Source organism: Glycine max, chromosome 20 (genome assembly GCF_000004515.6).
Source record: "Glycine max cultivar Williams 82 chromosome 20, Glycine_max_v4.0, whole genome shotgun sequence".
Taxonomy (NCBI): domain Eukaryota; kingdom Viridiplantae; phylum Streptophyta; class Magnoliopsida; order Fabales; family Fabaceae; genus Glycine; species Glycine max.
In genome coordinates this window covers 37,919,682-37,939,671 of record NC_038256.2, presented here as the reverse complement: position 1 = coordinate 37,939,671, position 19,990 = coordinate 37,919,682, and the positions used below count along the sequence as shown (strand labels likewise).

Below are 19,990 nucleotides of genomic sequence, written 5' to 3'. Positions count from 1 at the left end.
GAATTGTGGGGACTTAGTAAGTTTTATCTGCCTAAATTGCTACTTGCAATTTCTCAATTACCCTCTGAATAAGTTACTGCTACCTAGTTATTGATCAATTTGAAAAGATTTTTTCTGCATTATACATTTTTGTTCCTTTTTGTTTAAATTTCAGCACTAACAAAAGTTGTATATACAGTGGATACATGTCTCCGGAGTATGCAATGCATGGCCAGTTTTCTGTAAAATCTGATGTGTATAGTTTTGGAGTCGTGATCCTAACTCTTAAAGATAATCAGTGGAAAAGGTTCTCCTTCTGTATCTGATAGTGTTGATGACATAAGGACGTATGTGAGTATTCTAATTCATTGTCGAAATTCTTATCTCGTGTGCATAGATGATATAAGAGTGGAGAGGATAACGACATTGATTTGATTATCCCCTATTCCATTTTTAATCCCTACATTATTATATTATTTACGAATTTTGTGATTTTTAACAATATTTAATTGCCGGCTTTGACCAAATGGAGATAGGGAATGCCGTTAGAATTATTGGATTCTGAATTAATTGGAAGGATCATATTCTCAAAATGAAGCGATTAGATGCATTCATATTGGTTTATTCTGTGTACAGGAAGACCCCAGTGACAGATCAACAATGGCGGAAGTAGTTTCTTTCCTCAATCTTCAGTCGATTTGCCACTGCCTAATAGACAATATAGAGAAATGGAGAAAAATTTGGGCAAAAGTACATTGAACTCTAGAAGTGATTCAAACAAAGAATCTACCAATATAATGACGGTGAGTGAATTTTGCACTATAAGGGTTGACTGGAAACAAAGAACACGCTAGTTTGAAGTACTCTGGAGCTTATATTTCCTAATGTGGACAAATATTAGATAATTTTTCACTTATTTTCCTTGTCTCAAGTGCAAATTAAATTAGGATTCCTAACTTATCTCAATCCTTGTACTATTTAAAATGTAGCATTCACATTTACAGTCACTGGCCATAGTCACTGCTGAGAAAATTTGATACCGACCACGCTCTTACAATCACAGACAAATCATGCCCGAATTGTCAAAATTGACAGAATACAAATATAATCTAAAGGTACATATAATCTCATATAGTCACTGTTTGTGTTGTTGAGGATGGGAAAATGAAATTGTACGCCTAATACTATTATACAAATTAGTTGATACAAATGGAGCTATACAGAGCTATTGCTTTTAGTATTTAAATGTTAAAGTTATATGTGTAGTTAAATTTATGGGCAATTGGTCTGCTCATATAATTCTTTGAATAATAAAACATAGTCATGCAACTAATACATAGATATTACATATTAATGGTAGTGGCAAGTTAGATTCTGATTTTGTCTATTCTAAATGTTTGTGAAAACTTAAAAAATTGATGTTATGTACTTATATTCTTTTGTTTTTGCAGGAGATGCCTTTGTGAAAAAATTTCTTTCACAATTGGTTAAGCAGAAGCACATTGAAGAATGTCGGAGAGTTGTGTTAAGCAACCAATGTTATCATCCAAAGGTCAGACAACTCATATCTAAAAAAGTCTAATTTTCATTAAATGATTTCTCCTTTTCTATTACTGCTATGAATTATTATTATTATTATTTTATTATCATTGAGAAGAATTTTAATAGAAACACTCAAACTATATGTAAATCTTTAGCTAATAAAATGACAAAATATGTTCTATAATGATTAAATATCAAGTTTACTCATATATAATATCATACGTAAAGTGTAATTTTTTTGTTATTTTTTTTCTTCGGTGAGGGATTTGTTGTTGCTAGGTACAACGACTTGAGCTATTTCTTTTGCTTATGGTGGGAATCCATGTAGAGTTATAGCTCAAGTAAAGAATATTATCATTTGATTTAAATACAGAAAATTATTTGCTTTCCCTATCAAAGATTTTTTCTTTATCTAAATATATATTGTCTACTATAATTTACAATAACAACTTAATTATATTTAAAATTATTTTAAATGGCCTAAGATTATAATTTCATGACATTCAATTTAATTATATTCAACATTAGTTTTAGATTTAAAATTAGACAAAAATTATGTATTTTATTGCTTAGACAATTTTAAAACATGAGTAACCATAGATATCATGAAAACTAAATAGACAAAATTATTTTATAAAATATATTATATATCTCAATCTTATTAGTTTTGATTCTCATTTATTAAGTTTTACACACTTACCACTAAATACATGCAATTATATTATATATTTAATTTTGTAACTTATTCATGTGCTTGCACGAGTACTATACTAGACTAATGTTCTTTACGGTTAGTTGTGTCCTTTGAGTTAAATTTTAACACCAAGTAAAACAGATGTTTTGATTGGTGTTTTCACCCTTAAGTTATGCAACTCTTCCCATACTTCCTTCCACTTTTGATTATACATTATAAGGTTGTAAATAATAAAGTACAATAATAACTATACTTAAATTACATATTTGCATTCAAATTATTGCTATTCTTACATCCATTAAAACTTTAATACACACCAACTAAGGTCTATTTTACTTTGTATTATTAATTTATCTCAAATTCTCATTTTTCAAACATTAAAAAAAATTAAATTTTTACCTATCAAAGATTTTTCTCTCTATAAATATATATTGTCTACTATAATTTACAATAACAACTTAATTATATTTAAAATTATTTTAAATGGCCTAAGATTATAATTTCATGACATTCAATTTAATTATATTCAAAATTAGTTTTAGATTTGAAATTAGACAAAAATTATGTATTTTATTGCTTAGACAATTTTAAAACATGAGTAACCATAGGTGAAGATTTTAAATCGTCACAAAATGCTTATACGATAGAACCAAATTAGATGACATGATTACTCAAATAAATTTAGACAATGAGATTAAATTGAACTTATTCTTAAAATTAGAGGATCAAATTGAACTAATTTTAAAAATTAGATGATCAAATAGAATAAAAATATTTAGAGGACTAAATTGAATCAATAAATTAACTTATTCTTAATATTTAGAGGACTAAATTGAATAAAAATCAATTAGAATCAAACTAAATATAAAAAAATAGAGGTTCAAATTGAACATAAACAATAAATTAGATGACAAAAAATTAACTTAATGATAATAGGTTAAATATAGATGTATACTTATATATAAATGTTAACTCGTTGGCAAGTGTACCAAATCGTTACAAGTAGTAAAGTTCTCGGAAGTCCGAGTGTCGAATCCACAGGGACTTTGTTTGTACTTAGATTAATGCAAACCCAATTTAAAAGCAACAGATAAGAATTTAAAATAAAAGATAAAGAAAGGTAGAAGATAAAGTAAAGAAAAGATAAGATATTTAAAGATAAAATTAGAAGATAAAAGAAAAGATAAAAGATTGAAAGATCAAGATAGAAGATAAAATATTTAAATTGCGATATAATAAAGATAACTACTTATACAAAATTCAAATAAAGGAAAAATAAAATCCATATAATAAAATTACTAAAACCTAACAAGTCTAATCAACCTAGATATATGAATTCAGGATTTGTCTGTTATCAATACCAGTGAACTAATTCTGCCCCACATCTATTCATCTACTTGTCCCTGATGCCTCACGATGACAAGCCTACCTTAATTACCTATCTTCCAAATGCCCTTTGCGAAGATTCAATAACTAAGATGCATTAGGATTACATTCTAGATGTTTGCTAAAGCATGGGCATTGGGGCATTAAGTCATGCTAACCCAATAATTTCTTTCTTTTATTGTTCTATTAAGTGTTACCCTCTCTCGAGTGGCCTAACCCTTAAAACTGATTCACGCATTCATTCCTTATCCCTAATTAGGCTTTACCCTCTCCCGAGTGGCCTAAAGACTAACAGAAAACAAAGTCCGAGATGCAAAATAAGCAAGAAAGAAAAGCAGATAAAAGAACCTGGAAGGAAACCCCTCTAAAAGATAACCCGATAATTTCTTCCTTTTAGTGTTCTCTTAAGCGTTACCCTCTCCCGAGTGACCTAACCCTTAAAACAGATTCAAGTATTCATTCCTTACCCCTAGTTAGGCTTTACCCTCTCCCGAGTGGATTAAACCCTAATAGAAAGTAAGTTCCGAGATACAGGATGTAAAAAGAAAAACGGTAAATAAATAAAAGAACCTGGAGGGAGTTCCTCTTTTTATTGATAACTCTTGAAATGCTTCATACATCATTGGCTTTTAGGCCTGCGAGGCCCTAGCTAGGGGGGATTAGCCACTCATGATCATAAGGGCTTTACAATGAGAGGAGGGGTGAAAGAAAGAAAGGGAGTAAATGAAACCCCTCTAGGGTTCTGTGGTGATTTGTTTTGTCCCTTGGACTGACTCTCTATTTATAGCTGTTGAAGTGGGCTTTGGGCCTTCGTAGACGCGCTTAGCGCGACACCCCGCGCTTAGCGCGTGTACTTCCTGGCCCGCTTAGCTCGTGACGCGCGCTGAGCGCGCGTATTGGGTTGGGCCTTCTTCAGATTTTCTTCTTTTCTTCAATTTTTCTACCCTTTTTGCTTGTTACACCTCCAATTTTTATATCTGCATCCAAAAATTCAATTTAATTAATTTTCTAACTTTTAATCACAAATAACTGCTAAATAATTAATTTCAAGTCAATATTTGACTAATTTTCTACTATCAAAATACAATTATTTAGCAGTTATCAATAAATATGTAGATTGTGGGATGTGATATACCTGACCCCAATCCTACTATTTTAAGTCGGAAAAAATCTGAATTCAACCTTGACAGAAGTAAATTTTTTCTGTCAAAGTTAGAGCGGGATTGGACGAGTACCCACAAATTTGATTTTTATAATTATGCCTAACTTATAGGGAAACAATATGCTTATATTGATATGTTTAAGAATTAATTCGAACATTTTTTCCTCTCATTAGTTTTATGTTAGTAAGCTAGTGCTTACTGTAAAATGTAAATGAATGATCATAGGTAGAAATTGACAAAGATAATATGCAACATATTTCAGAGCAAGAATCCTTCAAGTCTTTCAGAAGAAAGAAAAAAAATCCTCAAAGTGATTCATCTTCATTAATTCTTTCGTACCTTTCAATATCACTGGAAAAATTCATTGCTTTGAACTATGTTTTCGGCTTTAAAATATAGCTGGGTGGAGAACATACATGTATATATCTTTCTCATGTTCTAAGTGGGAATCTCAAATCAGAGCAGAATGTCCCAACAATCGAATCGCAGTATGTGAACATTGTGGGTTATTATGACTCCCCCTCCATTAGATACAGACTCCTATTCTCTATATGAAGATGTAGAGGGTTGGTTATGATGATTGCCGCAATATCATTCATATGGATTTCTGAAGGGGCAATATAAAATGACTGGGTGGAAATGAGAATGTATAAAATAAAAAAGAAATTGAGGTTGGGAATGAATAAGGTGAAGTGAACTACATTTTTAAATACTTTTACTCCGAATGACAGTAGCATGATAACTAAAAAATTATATTTTAATCATTAGGCAATTCTAAGTTCAGTTAAGATTACAAAAAGCAGATTGTTAGCCTTCACTGTATTTTCATTGATGTCATTTTTTTGTTGCCTCATTATTTCTACAACTTTCCCCTGCAAACTGCAAAGTATGGGTTCCTTCCATTTCATACTATTACTAATTATTACTAATACCAACAATTATCTTTTCCCTCCCCAATAGCACCTGTAACTCCAACATTATAACATTCCAAGATTGGCTCTGCTCCGATGGTAGAAGAAACTATAATTTTATACTTTTGCCACACTTTCTCGAAATTGGAGAACGATATCAGGATTATGTGGCTCAGGTTGGCACATCCCTAAACTCCGTTAGAACACTATTGGATTTTAATATGAAAGAATCTTATCACAAAGAGGAAGTCATCATCAAATTGACCCACATTGGTTTATCATCACCTCAATAGCCCAATTAATTAATTAGTCAGTTGATTTGCCATCTCACAAACCAACATATTTTATGCGTAGCAGAATAGTGGACAACATGGCCATTAATAAGGATTTGGACAAGATGGGTGATTCTCAAGTAGATCCATAAAGAATAAGGACATTCTGAACATTGGCATTGATACAACAATGTTTTAATTAAACATTCATAAATGAAAAAGGCAGCTAATTCGTTGTGCATATTAGTTTTCAGTATTGTGAAACAATATGGTAGGGTCAGAAAAGCATGGTCTGCAAAATGAACACAATTATGACAAAAAGGGAGGGCCATGAATGAAGTGTTGGGTCCACCCGGCCAGAAGGAGATGGACTGAAAAACCTCATCACCTCCTTAATGTGACGACAAACCTCAACGCCACCTTAAATGTCACGACACCAGTGGGAAATGAATTGAATATATTTGCATGTTGAAGTTGAAGCTGAACGAAACTATACATTGTGTTTTGGAGAATGGGGTGAGAACCAAATGCTGGCATGCGCACGCATGTATGATGTATCTCCATTCCTCCACTATTATAAGTGCATGGCCCAAAAATATATCACTCATTTTGCGAGAACCAGAGAAATGCCAATTATTGTAATGTAATGTCCAAATGTAGCTTCTTTGACCATTTGAATGTCGCACGAATATTGGCTAACATGGGTAGAAAGAAAATGAGAAATAAAGAAAATACAAAAAATGTAAAAGAGAGAATGAAATAAAAAAAATCAACATAAATCTTTTAATACTTTCTTCGATTTTTACTATTTTTATAATACGGATAAAAAAATGGAAAAAAAGTGAGTCACACTAGCAATGGTCAGACAATTTTTATATATAATACTATTAGTTTGGTTCTACTAAATTTGATATTAGCGGGTTTAAAATAGCTCCGTTCGGTGTTCTTGTGGAATCTAAAAGAAAATCAACCAAGATTGTCTCCATAATTGCAGTGCTTGAAGTAAGTGGGTTGTTACCTTTTATAATTGCTATAATATTGTTCGTGTGGGGTTTTGAAGGTGAAGTTCAATATAAAATGATTGGGTGGACAGGACAGCATGTGTAAAAAGGAAAAAAAGTTGAGTTTGGGAGTGAATTAAATGAAAGGAAATAAGTGCAAGTGCGTTGGGCTAATATTATCGTAACTATATTTCTGAAAAAGAGTAGCTAGCATGATATATATAAATTATATTACATAATCACCCTTCAACTCCAACTACAAAGATTATAAAGAAAGATATATATAAAAAAGAAAAGATTACAAAGAAAGCAGATGCATCTGCTACCCCGCATTGCCACTCTTTGTTTTGCTAAAAAACATGGGTTCTTTTCATTTTTTCCTTCTGCTCCTAACTTTCTTTTCCCTCTTTGTTCACACCTCTCCCTCCCCTATCATCCAAGCAGCTATCGATCAAGGTACCAAAGCCTACTATAACTGCACAAGGAACAGCACTTTTGCTGCCTATAGCTCTTACCGTTCTAACGTCAAAACACTTCTAGATTTTCTCTCCTCCAATAGCACCAACAATGCCAGATTCTACAACACTACAGTTTCTAGCAAAGACACTGTTTACGGTAGCTTCCTATGTAGAATAGACACCACTCCAAAACACTGCCAAGAATGCGTGACACAAGCTGCCAAACTCATATCATCGCTTTGCAAAAATGCTACAGAGGCTATAGTATGGTACCAAGTATGCTATGTGCGCTACTCCGATCGTCGTTTCTTCTCCACCGTGGAGGAGAGTCCTAAACTCTCCTTTATGAATGATAAAGATTATGTGGGTAACGTTGGGCTCTTCAACAACATTGTGTGGGATATGATGAACGATTTGAGAAGTGAAGCAGCAAGTGCTGCTAATAAATCGGCTGATAAGTCTGTGAACATCATTGATAATGAAAAGGTATATGGCTACGCTTGGTGCCTCCCATATCTGTCCAAAGAGAACTGCAGCTGGTGTCTTAGCGATGCCATAGCAGAAATTCCAACTGGTTGCTGCAGAGGAAAATCTGGGGGAACAATAATATATCCCAGTTGTGGTGTTAGATACGAATCATATCAATTCCATAAGGCACAAATCAGGGGTGGTTCGGTGACGCCGCCGCCACTTCCCAGTAGTCCTTCCCCTTTTGCTTCACCAGGTTAGGTAGCTATTATTGTTTCTCATTTTGCATTTTTTTTATTCGTAGGAATCAAAGATAAATGCAAAGAGTTTAGAACAACTGATGCACCATGTTCTCAATCTTAATAGAAATGATCCTTGGAAATCCATGTGCTCATCTATATACCTAGAGAGATAGAAGAGAAAAATGTGTACATGTGATACATAATTATGATGTAACGGGTGTCAAGAGGTGTTTAGAATGTCGAGGGTGTCCATAGAATAGAAATGATTACTTGATTAGTATTGTCTTAATTTTGTTACTATTTCATAGACAACGAGAGACCCAGACGCACCAATGATTTTGTCAAAACAGTAGGGTCAGATCATGAGATTATATCGATCACTCATGTCATGCTATTCCCCACTTATCATGTTACTATCGTCCAATGACTTTATCTGGCAAAAGATATATCTTCTACAACAACTGGAATGCATTGAGAACGTACCCTGACAAGTCAAGTTGAAAAAGTATCCCGCTGTCTGTCTGCCATTCATTTTGCTTGTTACTGTCGAACCAAGATCTATTTTCTTTCCCTTCATCATTCAACAGAAATTGCTCAAAATATAATTAATATTAGTAATTCCACTAGTTATGAGAAATATATTGTTTAGCTATACTGCCTGAATGTCATCTTGTATTTCTGGCTGCAGAGTAGTAATGACGTAAGGTATTGATATTCATGCAGGGAAAAGAAAACAAAAGACACTAACAATAATTGTGATTGTAGTTCCAATTGTTGTTTCACTGGTGCTTCTATCTTTGGGCTGCTGCTGCTTTTTACATAGAAAAGCAACAAAGAATCAACATGATATTCTCAAAGAAAACTGTAATGTGAAAAAAAAAAAATACTCTTGTTTTTTCGCTATCTCAAAAAGCATTTCCTTTAGCCAAATAACTTAGAGAATTCAAATTTGTTTGCTGCAGTTGGGAATGACAGTACCACTCTGGAAACCTTGCGATTTGAATTAGCCAAAATTGAAGCTGCTACAAACAGATTTGCTAAGGAAAACATGATAGGCAAAGGCGGATTTGGAGAGGTTTATAGGGTAAATATATTAGCTACTACCGTATGAGAAGAGAATATCAATGTTGTCTACTTATTTACCATATTTATTATTAATTTCTATGTTTTTCAGGGTATTCTTTTGGATGGGCAAGAAATAGCAGTGAAGAGGCTTACTGGAAGCTCCCGGCAAGGAGCAGTGGAGTTTAAAAACGAGGTTCAGGTTATAGCAAAGCTTCAACACAGAAATTTAGTAAGGTTACTAGGATTTTGCTTAGAAGATGATGAAAAGATACTTATTTATGAGTATGTGCCAAACAAGAGCCTTGACTATTTTTTATTGGGTATGCTACTTCTAAACTATATTTAGTATTAGACATCAAACAAGATGTATCTTGAAAAATGAATAACCTTTATGAATCCATTCTGATTTGAACCAAATAAATGACCATTCAAGATAATTTGACATTTTTTCTAGATGCCAAGAAGAGAAGACTACTATCTTGGTCTGAACGTCAAAAGATCATTATAGGAATTGCTCGAGGAATTCTATATCTACATGAGGATTCTTGCCTCAAAATAATACATCGTGATTTAAAACCTAGTAATGTTTTGCTAGACAGTAATATGATTCCCAAAATATCAGATTTTGGCATGGCTAGAATTGTTGCTGCAGATCAAATTGAAGAAAGTACGGGCAGAATTGTAGGGACATAGTAAGTTATTCATCCCTTTCTCACATGTCTTGTTTTACCTAACATTCATAGTCATTAACGCTAAATATGAACAAATTGTCGTGTTTTAATTACATACAGTGGTTATATGTCCCCCGAGTATGCAATGCATGGACAATTTTCTGTGAAGTCCGATGTGTTTAGTTTTGGAGTCATGGTTCTAGAGATTATTAATGGAAAGAGGAAAGGTTGTTCTTCTGAATCAGATGGTATTGATGACATCCGGAGACATGTGAGTACAAAATTTATTCTATTTCTATTCTGTAAAGGAAAAAATATATGGAGTTGAGAGTATCATTTGAGTTATTGACACATGGAGATTGTAGGCTTGGACGAAATGGACAGAGCAAACACCATTGGAACTATTGGATCCTAACATAGGAGGACCATATTCCGGAGAAGAAGTCATCAAATGCATACACATTGGTCTGTTATGCGTTCAAGAAGATCCAAATGATAGACCTACAATGGCAACAGTTGTGTTTTACCTCAACAGCCCTTCAATCAACTTGCCTCCCCCTCGTGAACCAGGATATTTTAAGCGCGATAGAATACAAGACAACAAGACGACCCACAAAGAATTGGATAATATCAGTGATTCCATCAACGGAATTTCTTTAACTAATTTCTTTCCTCGTTAATACATTGGTCACAATCTTTGTTGTCTTATCTATTGTCTATGGAATATAGAATTTAACCATAGACATTAAATTGTAACATATATAAGCACAAGCACATTTAAATTATACTGTATCAAATGACCAATACATTTACTATATATATAAATATTAATAATCTTAATCATCAATGTTATATTTAGGTGGGTATTCAATCTTGGTAAATGAAACACCAATATAACACTTCTTTTATTTTTAAGTTATATTCATCATCATTATTAATGATAATGGATATGAATATAACTTTTTATTATTTTACTAACTCTATAATGTTTTAAAAAAAACTAATATAGATAAATTATTATTTATTTTTGTAGTTATACGACATATTTATTATATAACTAATGCTGATCGATATTTTTAGTTTTATGTTATATTGCCGTCATTATTATTATTTATATATAAGACATTTTTATCCAAAGTGACATTATTTTGAAATGAAAAAAAAGTTCTAAACTACATTGTAAGACATCTTTATGTTTTTTTTCTTCTCATTATTAACTAAAAATGTGAAAAATTATAATATAAGAAAGTATACTAAAATAATTTTATATTTAACACGTTTTATGATTGATAGTTATAATATATTTAACATGTTATTATTATTATTATTTATATTTATAATATTAAAGATTGACCGGTCTAAGTTATACTGCTAATGCATATTCAGATATACTTAATTACTAATACTCCAAATTGCGCGCACATGGGATTAATGTTAAATTATCCATCACTTTTCCCTGTAAAATATCAAAATTATTCCCATTGGGTTACAGAGGGGAACTCAACGAAACATATGACCCACATCAATATATAATTATTGACTGGAAAGTGATTTGGAATCGGAATACAGCTTCCAAGAAAATGAAGGCAAAATTTGTTCATACTAAGTACTTTTTGACTTGTGTCGTCTAGCTTCAAACTGCACAAGGAATATATAGTAGTGCTACTGCTACCGAAGATTAACAAACAAATCAAATTAAAATCGATGGCTTCCTTAAAGCTTGTGTACATCTTTACCCTTCTCAGCTTCATCAATTTCGTAACCACTAAAGCACAGCACGGTCGTGGTTATTCATTCCCCGATTGTTCTTCAAGCATAACCACCCCAAACAGCCCCTACCAATTGAACTTGAGGAGACTTCTGTCTTATCTATCTTCCAACGCCACTTCTAGCAGGCAATTCTATAATACCACCGTCACCAGTAGAAACCACTCCGACAGTACTGTCTACGGAATGTTCTGGTGCGGGGGTGACGTCCCCACCCAGCTTTGTAGCGAGTGCGTCGCAAACGCAACCAAATCAATATTCTCAGATCCAGATTCTTATCCAAATTGTTCCTTGTCCACAGATGCGAGGATTTGGTACGACTACTGCATGATTCGCTTCTCAAACAGTTCTTTCTTCTCCACAGTTGACTCAGGACTAATCAGCGCTGGATGCGACCCTTTCGATGTGTCCAACCAGACAAACTGGGTGAGTGTGCTTTCCAAAACGATTAACGAAGCAGCAGATGAGGCAGCGAATTCGACTGTTAAATATGCAACAAAGGAAGCAAGGATATCCGGAGGATTTCAGAGCCTTTACTGTGAGGCACAGTGCACACCTGACCTCTCACCCCAAGATTGTAGAAAATGTCTAAATGTTGCCATAACCTATTCTCAACAGTCCTGTCAAGGCTTCCTGGACTATTATTCTCTCAGCTGTACAATCATGTGCAATTCCTACCCTTTCTATCGCCCCGGTACTGCTCCGGCACCAAAAGGACTCGTTCCAGCTCTCACGAATTCTTCCAATGTTACAGATCACTCACAAGATCCTGCAGCTTATCTTTCCCACAATTGTTCCATAAACAAGATCACCACCGACATCACTTTTCTGTCAAATCTCAAGACACTTCTCTCCTTCTTGTCTTCTAATTCCACCATCAAAACCAGTTTCAAGACCACCGTCAGCACGATCGGTGGCCTCTTCATGTGCCTCGGGGACCTTTCTCTTACCCTTTGCCAGCTTTGTGTCCAAGATGCAATTCAAAGAATATCCTCAGAGTGCCCTTCCTCCAAAGAGGCCATCATTTGGTACAATCACTGCTTGCTTCGCTATAACGATACCCCGTCTTACTCCACACTCAACACAAGTAGCCCTTCCTATCGCGACTTCCACACCCTCAATACTACCAAACCCAACCAGCTTCAAAGCTTCTTCACTTGGACTCTGGCCAATACATTATACAAAGTGCAGTATGAGACAGATGACAGTACCATTAAGAATTATGCAAAAAAAGAAGAAAAACTGAATGATCACCAAACCCTCTATACTCTTGCTCAGTGCACGCCAGATCTAGTTAATCACGATTGCCAAGACTGTCTAGAAAACATTTTCAAATACGAAATTCCATGGTGTTGTATGGAAAGTCCAGAGGGACAAGTACTATATCCTAGCTGCTTTATCAAGTTTGGATTGTCCCCATTTTACACAGATGCTTCCCAAGATGAGGCTCGCAGGCCAGCTACAGGTGATGTTCCCTCCGTTTTAAGCATTATTTTGCATGCATATACATCACCTAATTGATTAATTAATTAATTTCAATTTTATTTAAGAATTTCATTTTAATTATTATACTGTTAATCTAAAACTTTTTATACTGATAATCAATTAAAAATTAATATTGATTAATTATTATAAAATTTTATATTTTTTTCGTATATTATAGTTGATGATTAGATAATAATATAAATTGTTACTCATATTAGTAATATATTAATGTTACGAGAATACGGCACAAAATTAATGTGTTTCATTTTCTGTTAAAAGAAATTTAGTATAAGAGAAAAAAAAGTTATGTACTAAAATAATTTTATATAATTATTCCATCAATCACAATGTTAATTATTTTATTTTATTTTTATAATAATTATTTTAAAGTTAAATAATAATGTCAAACGAGTGTCAATATGAAATTATAAAACTTTTAGACACATGAAATGTTTAACCAAAATTTTCAAAAATGAGTTTAGTTTTTATATATAATTAATTTTTTATATTATTAACTAATTAAAAACATCTTCAATATATTCTTTTTAAATAGTTATTACAAAAATAAATATTTTCTATAATATAAAATAATTTATATTTGAATGATTGTAAAATATATATTTTTTTTACATTTGCAACACATTCTAATTAATTTCTTTGGAAATAACTATATATCTAAGATGTGAAACAATAAAGAAATAAAGAACCAAATTTTAGCTTGATTTAGTATGTAAAGATTTTTAAATTATCATCAACCATGAATTGAAATATATGATAAGATTGTTAATTTTATAATAGTTATTTTAAACATTATATATTAGGGTAACTTTTAATTAATTAATAATGTAAAACCGTGTCGAAATTAAACCCAAGAAAAATTTAGGAAGAGAGAAGTCTGACATATTTATTATCAAGAGGTTAGAAAACAAGGTAAAATATATCTGTACTTTATATATTTTGCAATCTTTATTTCATTACTTTTCTATTTTCTTCGTATAGCAGGGCATTTCAACTAATTGTTATCATGCTCATTATCGCTGTCTCAATGACGCGTATTAATTTCTTATGCAGGAAATAAGAAACCTAGGCCACGAACAATTATCTTTATTGTAGTCCCGATCGTTATCTCGACGGTACTCTTTTCCTTTTGCTGCTATTTGTTGCGAGGGATAAAAAGAAGAAAAGATAATTATAAAACTCCTCTCACAAAAAACTGTACGTATTGTGCTTGTAGTTAAATGTAATTTCAATTTATAATTATTAATTTGTAAAGTTTAAGAAATTTAATTTTCATGTTTAATTCAACAAACTAAACACTTTTTTTTGTCTAGTTGTTCCGGAAAGTATCACTTTAGAAGGGTTGCAATTTGATTTAACTACCGTTAAAGTAGCAACAAATAATTTTTCGCACGAGAATAAGATTGGTAAAGGTGGATTTGGAGTCGTTTATAAGGTGAGAAATGTGATTTTTTTTTTCTTTTTGATCATGTTTTCAAGAGAAACAAATAATGATTTATATATTTTTCAGGGTACTCTTTGTGATGGACGACAAATAGCTGTAAAGAGACTTTCAACAAGTTCTAAGCAAGGCTCAATTGAGTTTGAAAATGAGATTTTATTAATAGCCAAGCTACAACATAGAAATCTTGTGACTTTTATAGGTTTTTGCTCAGAAGAACAAGAAAAAATTCTTATTTACGAATACCTACCAAATGGGAGCCTTGATTACCTTTTATTTGGTTAGATATTTTTTACCTTAAACTTTTTTAATTATTTCAAGAAATTTATACATTATGTATGCTTTTTAGTACACCATATATCTTAATAATTCAAGTTATTAACAAACAAACTATGTTTCAATTGATTTTTCCACTCATTTACAAACTTTTGTAGGTACTAGGCAACAAAAGTTAAGTTGGCAAGAGCGTTACAAAATTATAAGAGGGACTGCTTCGGGAATTCTTTACTTGCATGAATATTCTCGATTAAAAGTTATACATCGTGATCTCAAACCTAGTAATGTTTTATTAGATGAAAATATGAATCCAAAATTATCAGATTTTGGCATGGCTAAAATTGTTGAAATGGATCAAGATTGTGGAAATACCAATAGAATTGCGGGAACATAGTAAGTTTTTCTCATCTATTTATTTTAGTCTTGATCTCACTTTTTTATATGTTATGTATTAGCTAGCTAACATACAATTATTTTTTTAGTGGTTATATGTCACCAGAATATGCAATGTTCGGACAATTTTCGGAGAAGTCAGATGTTTTTAGTTTTGGTGTCATGATTCTTGAGATTATTACAGGAAAAAAGAATGTAAAATTTAACGAATTAGACAATATTGAAGAAGGCATTATAGGTTATGTAAGTCTCCCATTATAGACTTCTTTATATACACATATATATATATATATATTGAAATGGACTTTTGTTTAGCGAAATGTTATAATATTTATTTTGATAAATCTACTATTGCAGGTTTGGAGACGATGGAAGGATCAAGAACCATTAAGCATCTTGGATTCACACATAAAAGAAAGTTATTCACAAATGGAAGTTCTTAAATGCATTCATATTGGCTTATTATGTGTTCAGGAAGATCCAAATATTAGACCTACAATGACAACGGTTATTTCATATCTTAATAATCACTCACTCGAATTGCCATCTCCACAAGAACCAGCATTTTTTTGGCACAGGCTTAGAGTGAATCAAGGGATAGCTATGCCACAAGAATCAAGTTCTAATCAAGTGGCCAACGGTTTCACACTATTCTCTATCAATGAAATGTCCATGAGTAATTTTTATCCTCGATAGTTCGTTAATTCTTTATTTGACAATGCTACCTACTTATGTTTCAAATGTATAATAAACTTTTGTTGGCACTTGTATATTTTGGTAAAGATTGGATTATGAATTTTTTTTATAGTGCTATTATTTTCAAGTCTAAAGTTATTTGGTTTGTTAGATTATGTAAGCTCCATCCTAAGATTCTAATTAGAAAGAATCCCATAGATTTTTAGCAAACATTTAAAGTTAATTAGTATTGAGATGAAGGAGTATAATTCTTTCTGAATTTTGTTTGTTAAGTGACTTATTAACATCACATGATTCAATTTTGCCATCTCGACAAGAACCAGCATTTTTCTTGCACAGACATGGATTGAATCAAGAGATAATTGCACAACAATTAATTAGGTTCCAGTCGAGCTGCCACACTATTCTCTATCAATGATCGATATGTCTACTAGTAATTTTTATCCACAATAACTCATTAATTTCTTTTTTCATAATACTGTATACTTTTGTCTCTAATGTATATAATAATAATTGGATTACAAGTTTTTTATAATGCAATTTTTTGCAATATTTTCTAATGAGAATCTTAGAATGATCCTTAAATAATCTAACAAAGCAAAACAAATGTGGGCCGTAAAAAAAGTGTAAAGGAGCATGAATGCTTTATATGTGAGTAATTTAATACTCAATGTTGACAAACTTCAATTAATTAAGGGTACAAACAAGTGTGTGAATCAAATGTTCAAGCATAATATTGAATGTATAATAATAATAATTGGATTATAAGTTTTTTTTATAATGTATTTTTGAATTAATATTTTCTAATGAGAATCTTAGAATGATCCTTAAATAATTTAACAAAGCAAAGAAATTTGGGCTCTAAAACAAAAGTTTAAAGGATCATGAATGCATTATATATATGTGATTATTTGAATACTCATTGACAAATTTCAATTAAGGGTATAAACAAGTGTGTGACTCAAATAAACAAGTGTGTGACTCAAATGACATTAAATTATTCAAACTTAATTAATGATTTTAAGTTTATATTTTGGCATAAACACATTAATTAAAACGAGAAAAGAAAGTTTAACCTGCATAATATATTTATTTGCCATAAACATGACATTACCACAAAAAGACATTTAACAGCTTAGTAAAAAAATCGTTTAACATCAATTTGGAACGGATGTTGTATTTAATAATGTAAAAAGTCAAATATTATCAATATCAATTTTAAAAACTAATGTGTAAATGTATCTCTGCATCGGTTGTTTCTAAAATTGATGTTGAAAGTATGTAAAAATTTATAAATATTCCAATTATCATATGGATTGTGATCTTAATTGATGTAAAAAGATATTTAAAAAAAAATATATGACTTGTTCTCTTTATGTTCTTCCCTCTACCCACATGCTGATGGATGGACATGACATGGCAGAACTCAAAGCGCACTTGTAAAAACAATGAATTTTTTTATAAAAAAAATTACACAAATTTTCCCAACCAGTACACTACCATGAGTTGTTTTTTGGTCTAGAATTTACTGCATCCCCCAAAGAAAATTCCATCATACAAATTACAGATTGTAGAATATTCTTTTGAATGCAATTAATTAATAACATAATAGAATAATCATTTTTTTTTGTAATAAAGAAAAAACAAATACATTCATCCACCAAAGCAGCGTAGAATATGGAAGATAAATTCATGGATGATTTGATGATCGATGAAAGGTAAATTTAGTAAAGAATTTAAAAAATTATATCAACTTACTAAGAGTAATACGCCTTGCGTGAATTGCATATATAGAGCATTCCATCTTCAAACAAGTGAATCAGATATTCCTCAGCTGCCTGTGGTATGGTTATATAAAAATCCCTCTATTAAGATTATAAATATGATTGAATCAACTTTTTGGATTAAATGCTTTTGACAGTAGTATTCTTTTTATAAAGATTTTAATTACAAATTTTTCTTACGAAAATGGAAAATGTTGATTTGGCATTCACGAGCTATGTGTACGTGTGTGAATTCTGAAAAAGAAGTATGCAATTAAAGATTGACGGGTCTAAGTTTTACAGCTAATGCATACACTTAATTAAAATACTCCATATTGCGCGCGCATGGGATTAATGTTAAATTATCCGTCACTTTTTTCGATTCCCTGTAAAATATTAAAATCGCATGAAAATTTATTCCCAATGGGTTACAATGGGGAACTCAAAGAAACATATCCACAGCAAGCATATGAACGGATCGAAAAATTAAATGCTGGGAATAGATAGAGCTTAACGTCCATATATGCTTATTGAATGGAAAGTGATTTGGAACTGGAATACAGCTTCCAAGAAAATGAAGGAAAATTTTGTTTACTAAGTGCTTTTTGACTTGTGTCGTCTAGCTTCAAGCTTTAAGTACAGTCCATTGCCATGGCAAACTCCACAATGACATGGCATAGTAGTGCTACTGCTATCTAGCTAAGATTAATTAACAAACAAGTCCATGGCTTCCTTAAAGCATGTCTACATCTTTACCCTAGTCAGCTTCATCAATTTTAAGGAGTGAAGAAAAACGTTTTTGGAAGTACCACTTTTGTTCAGAAAGCTAAGCCTGACCCTTACCACTCCAAACAGCGCCTTCCAAATGAAAACTTGAGGAGCCTTCTATCTTATCTATCTTCCAACGCCACTGCTATCAAGCAATTCTACAACACCACCGTCGCCGGTAGAAACCACTCCGACACTGTCTACGGAATGTTCTTCTGCTGGGGTGACGTCCCCCTCTCACCTCTGTAGCGACTGCGTCGCAAACGCAACCAAAGAAACACACGAAATGTACGTATTGTGATTGTAGTTAAAGAAAATTTCAGTTCATAATTTTTAATGAGTAAATTTTAAGAAATTTTCAAATTTGATTTAACCAATTAATTTTTTTTGTCTAGTTGGTCAGGAAATTATCACTTTAGAAGGGTTGTAATTTGATTTGACTACAATTAAAGCAGCGACAAATAATTTTTCTTACGAAAAAATAAAAAAAAAAGTTCAGTTCTTTCTCTTGCTTTTGATATTGTATCTTCAACAAAATATTAACAACTAAGAAACGTTACATTTACACTAATATTTTGTGCATTATGCAAATATTATAAAGAGAAAAAATATTATAGCAAACGCCACTATTATAATAATGCCATTCTTTTATTAATATGAAAAATTAAATTGATTGAAGTTTTGAAATTAAAGAAAATTATGAAAATAAAATATTTGAATAACAACATATCAATTTTGATTGAGAATGAGTTCAATTTTGATTCAATATTAGTGTATTTTTTACATTATTAATTAATTAAAAATCATCTTAAATATGAATTTTAAAGTAATTATTAAAAAATTAATAATTTTATCATATTATAAATAATTTATCATAGTATAAAAAACATTTACATTATTATCATATTTTGTTAAATTCTTTAGAAATTACTATATTTCTAGGCTGTGGAGTAAGAAAGAAGTAATGAAACAAATACTATATATATCTCTATCTTTAAATATAAGATACTTTTATTAATTTTGTATGTACGTTTTAATATGATTTTTTTTTTCATGTTAGTATTTTTCAAAAATATCTTTATGGATCGAAAAAAAAAGACTAACACATCTTAATTAGGTAAAAAATAATTAAATCGAAATAGAGATGACGAGTCCAATAATTTAAGATAATTTTAGAAAAATAATATAAATTACTAATAAATTTAATATTACAAACTAAATCAACTAACTTTTAAAAAAATATGAATTAATTTAAAAAATCTTATATTTAGGTACATAAGTATTATTAACTAGGTGTGGTACTAAAACACTTATGCTTTTTGTAAGAAAAAAAATGGAATTCAATTAGAATGATTTAATTGTGTATTTTTTTTAATTCTACCATCCATGATGAATTGTGATGTATGATAAGATCCATAGTTTTAATAATAATAATAATAATAATAATAATAATAATAATAATAATGTCATATTGAGGATAGCTTCTAAATTGACTGACAATATTGTAGAAAAATTTAATCAACAACATATC

The 19,990-nt window shown here is 31.3% G+C and overlaps 2 protein-coding genes across 4 annotated transcripts; both read left to right on the top strand.

Moving 5' to 3' along the window:
* The first annotated feature begins 7,180 nt into the window (after nt 1–7,180).
* Nucleotides 7,181–10,560, top strand: CRK91 (cysteine-rich receptor-like protein kinase). 2 transcript variants are annotated; one of them, XM_003555281.5, is made up of 7 exons: nt 7,183–8,130; nt 8,840–8,980; nt 9,079–9,200; nt 9,291–9,501; nt 9,636–9,873; nt 9,973–10,123; nt 10,218–10,560. In XM_003555281.5, exons 1-7 carry the CDS (start codon nt 7,308–7,310, stop codon nt 10,530–10,532), a joined length of 2,001 nt encoding a protein of 666 aa, XP_003555329.1. In that variant the 5' UTR covers nt 7,183–7,307; the 3' UTR covers nt 10,533–10,560. The 2 variants fall into 2 exon arrangements, with proteins under 2 accessions (XP_025983086.1, XP_003555329.1); XM_026127301.2 differs by lacking the exon at nt 8,840–8,980 and having other exon boundaries at nt 7,181–8,130.
* Nucleotides 10,561–11,286: 726 nt separating this feature from the next.
* On the top strand, nt 11,287–16,048 carry CRK90 (cysteine-rich receptor-like protein kinase). 2 transcript variants are annotated; one of them, XM_006605967.4, is made up of 7 exons: nt 11,287–13,084; nt 14,176–14,319; nt 14,436–14,557; nt 14,633–14,843; nt 14,998–15,232; nt 15,322–15,475; nt 15,590–16,048. In XM_006605967.4, the coding sequence occupies exons 1-7, from the start codon at nt 11,557–11,559 to the stop codon at nt 15,926–15,928; spliced, it is 2,733 nt and encodes a 910-aa protein (XP_006606030.1). In that variant the 5' UTR covers nt 11,287–11,556; the 3' UTR covers nt 15,929–16,048. The 2 variants fall into 2 exon arrangements, with proteins under 2 accessions (XP_006606030.1, XP_040869239.1); XM_041013305.1 differs by having other exon boundaries at nt 14,436–14,843.
* Nucleotides 16,049–19,990: the final 3,942 nt, after the last annotated feature.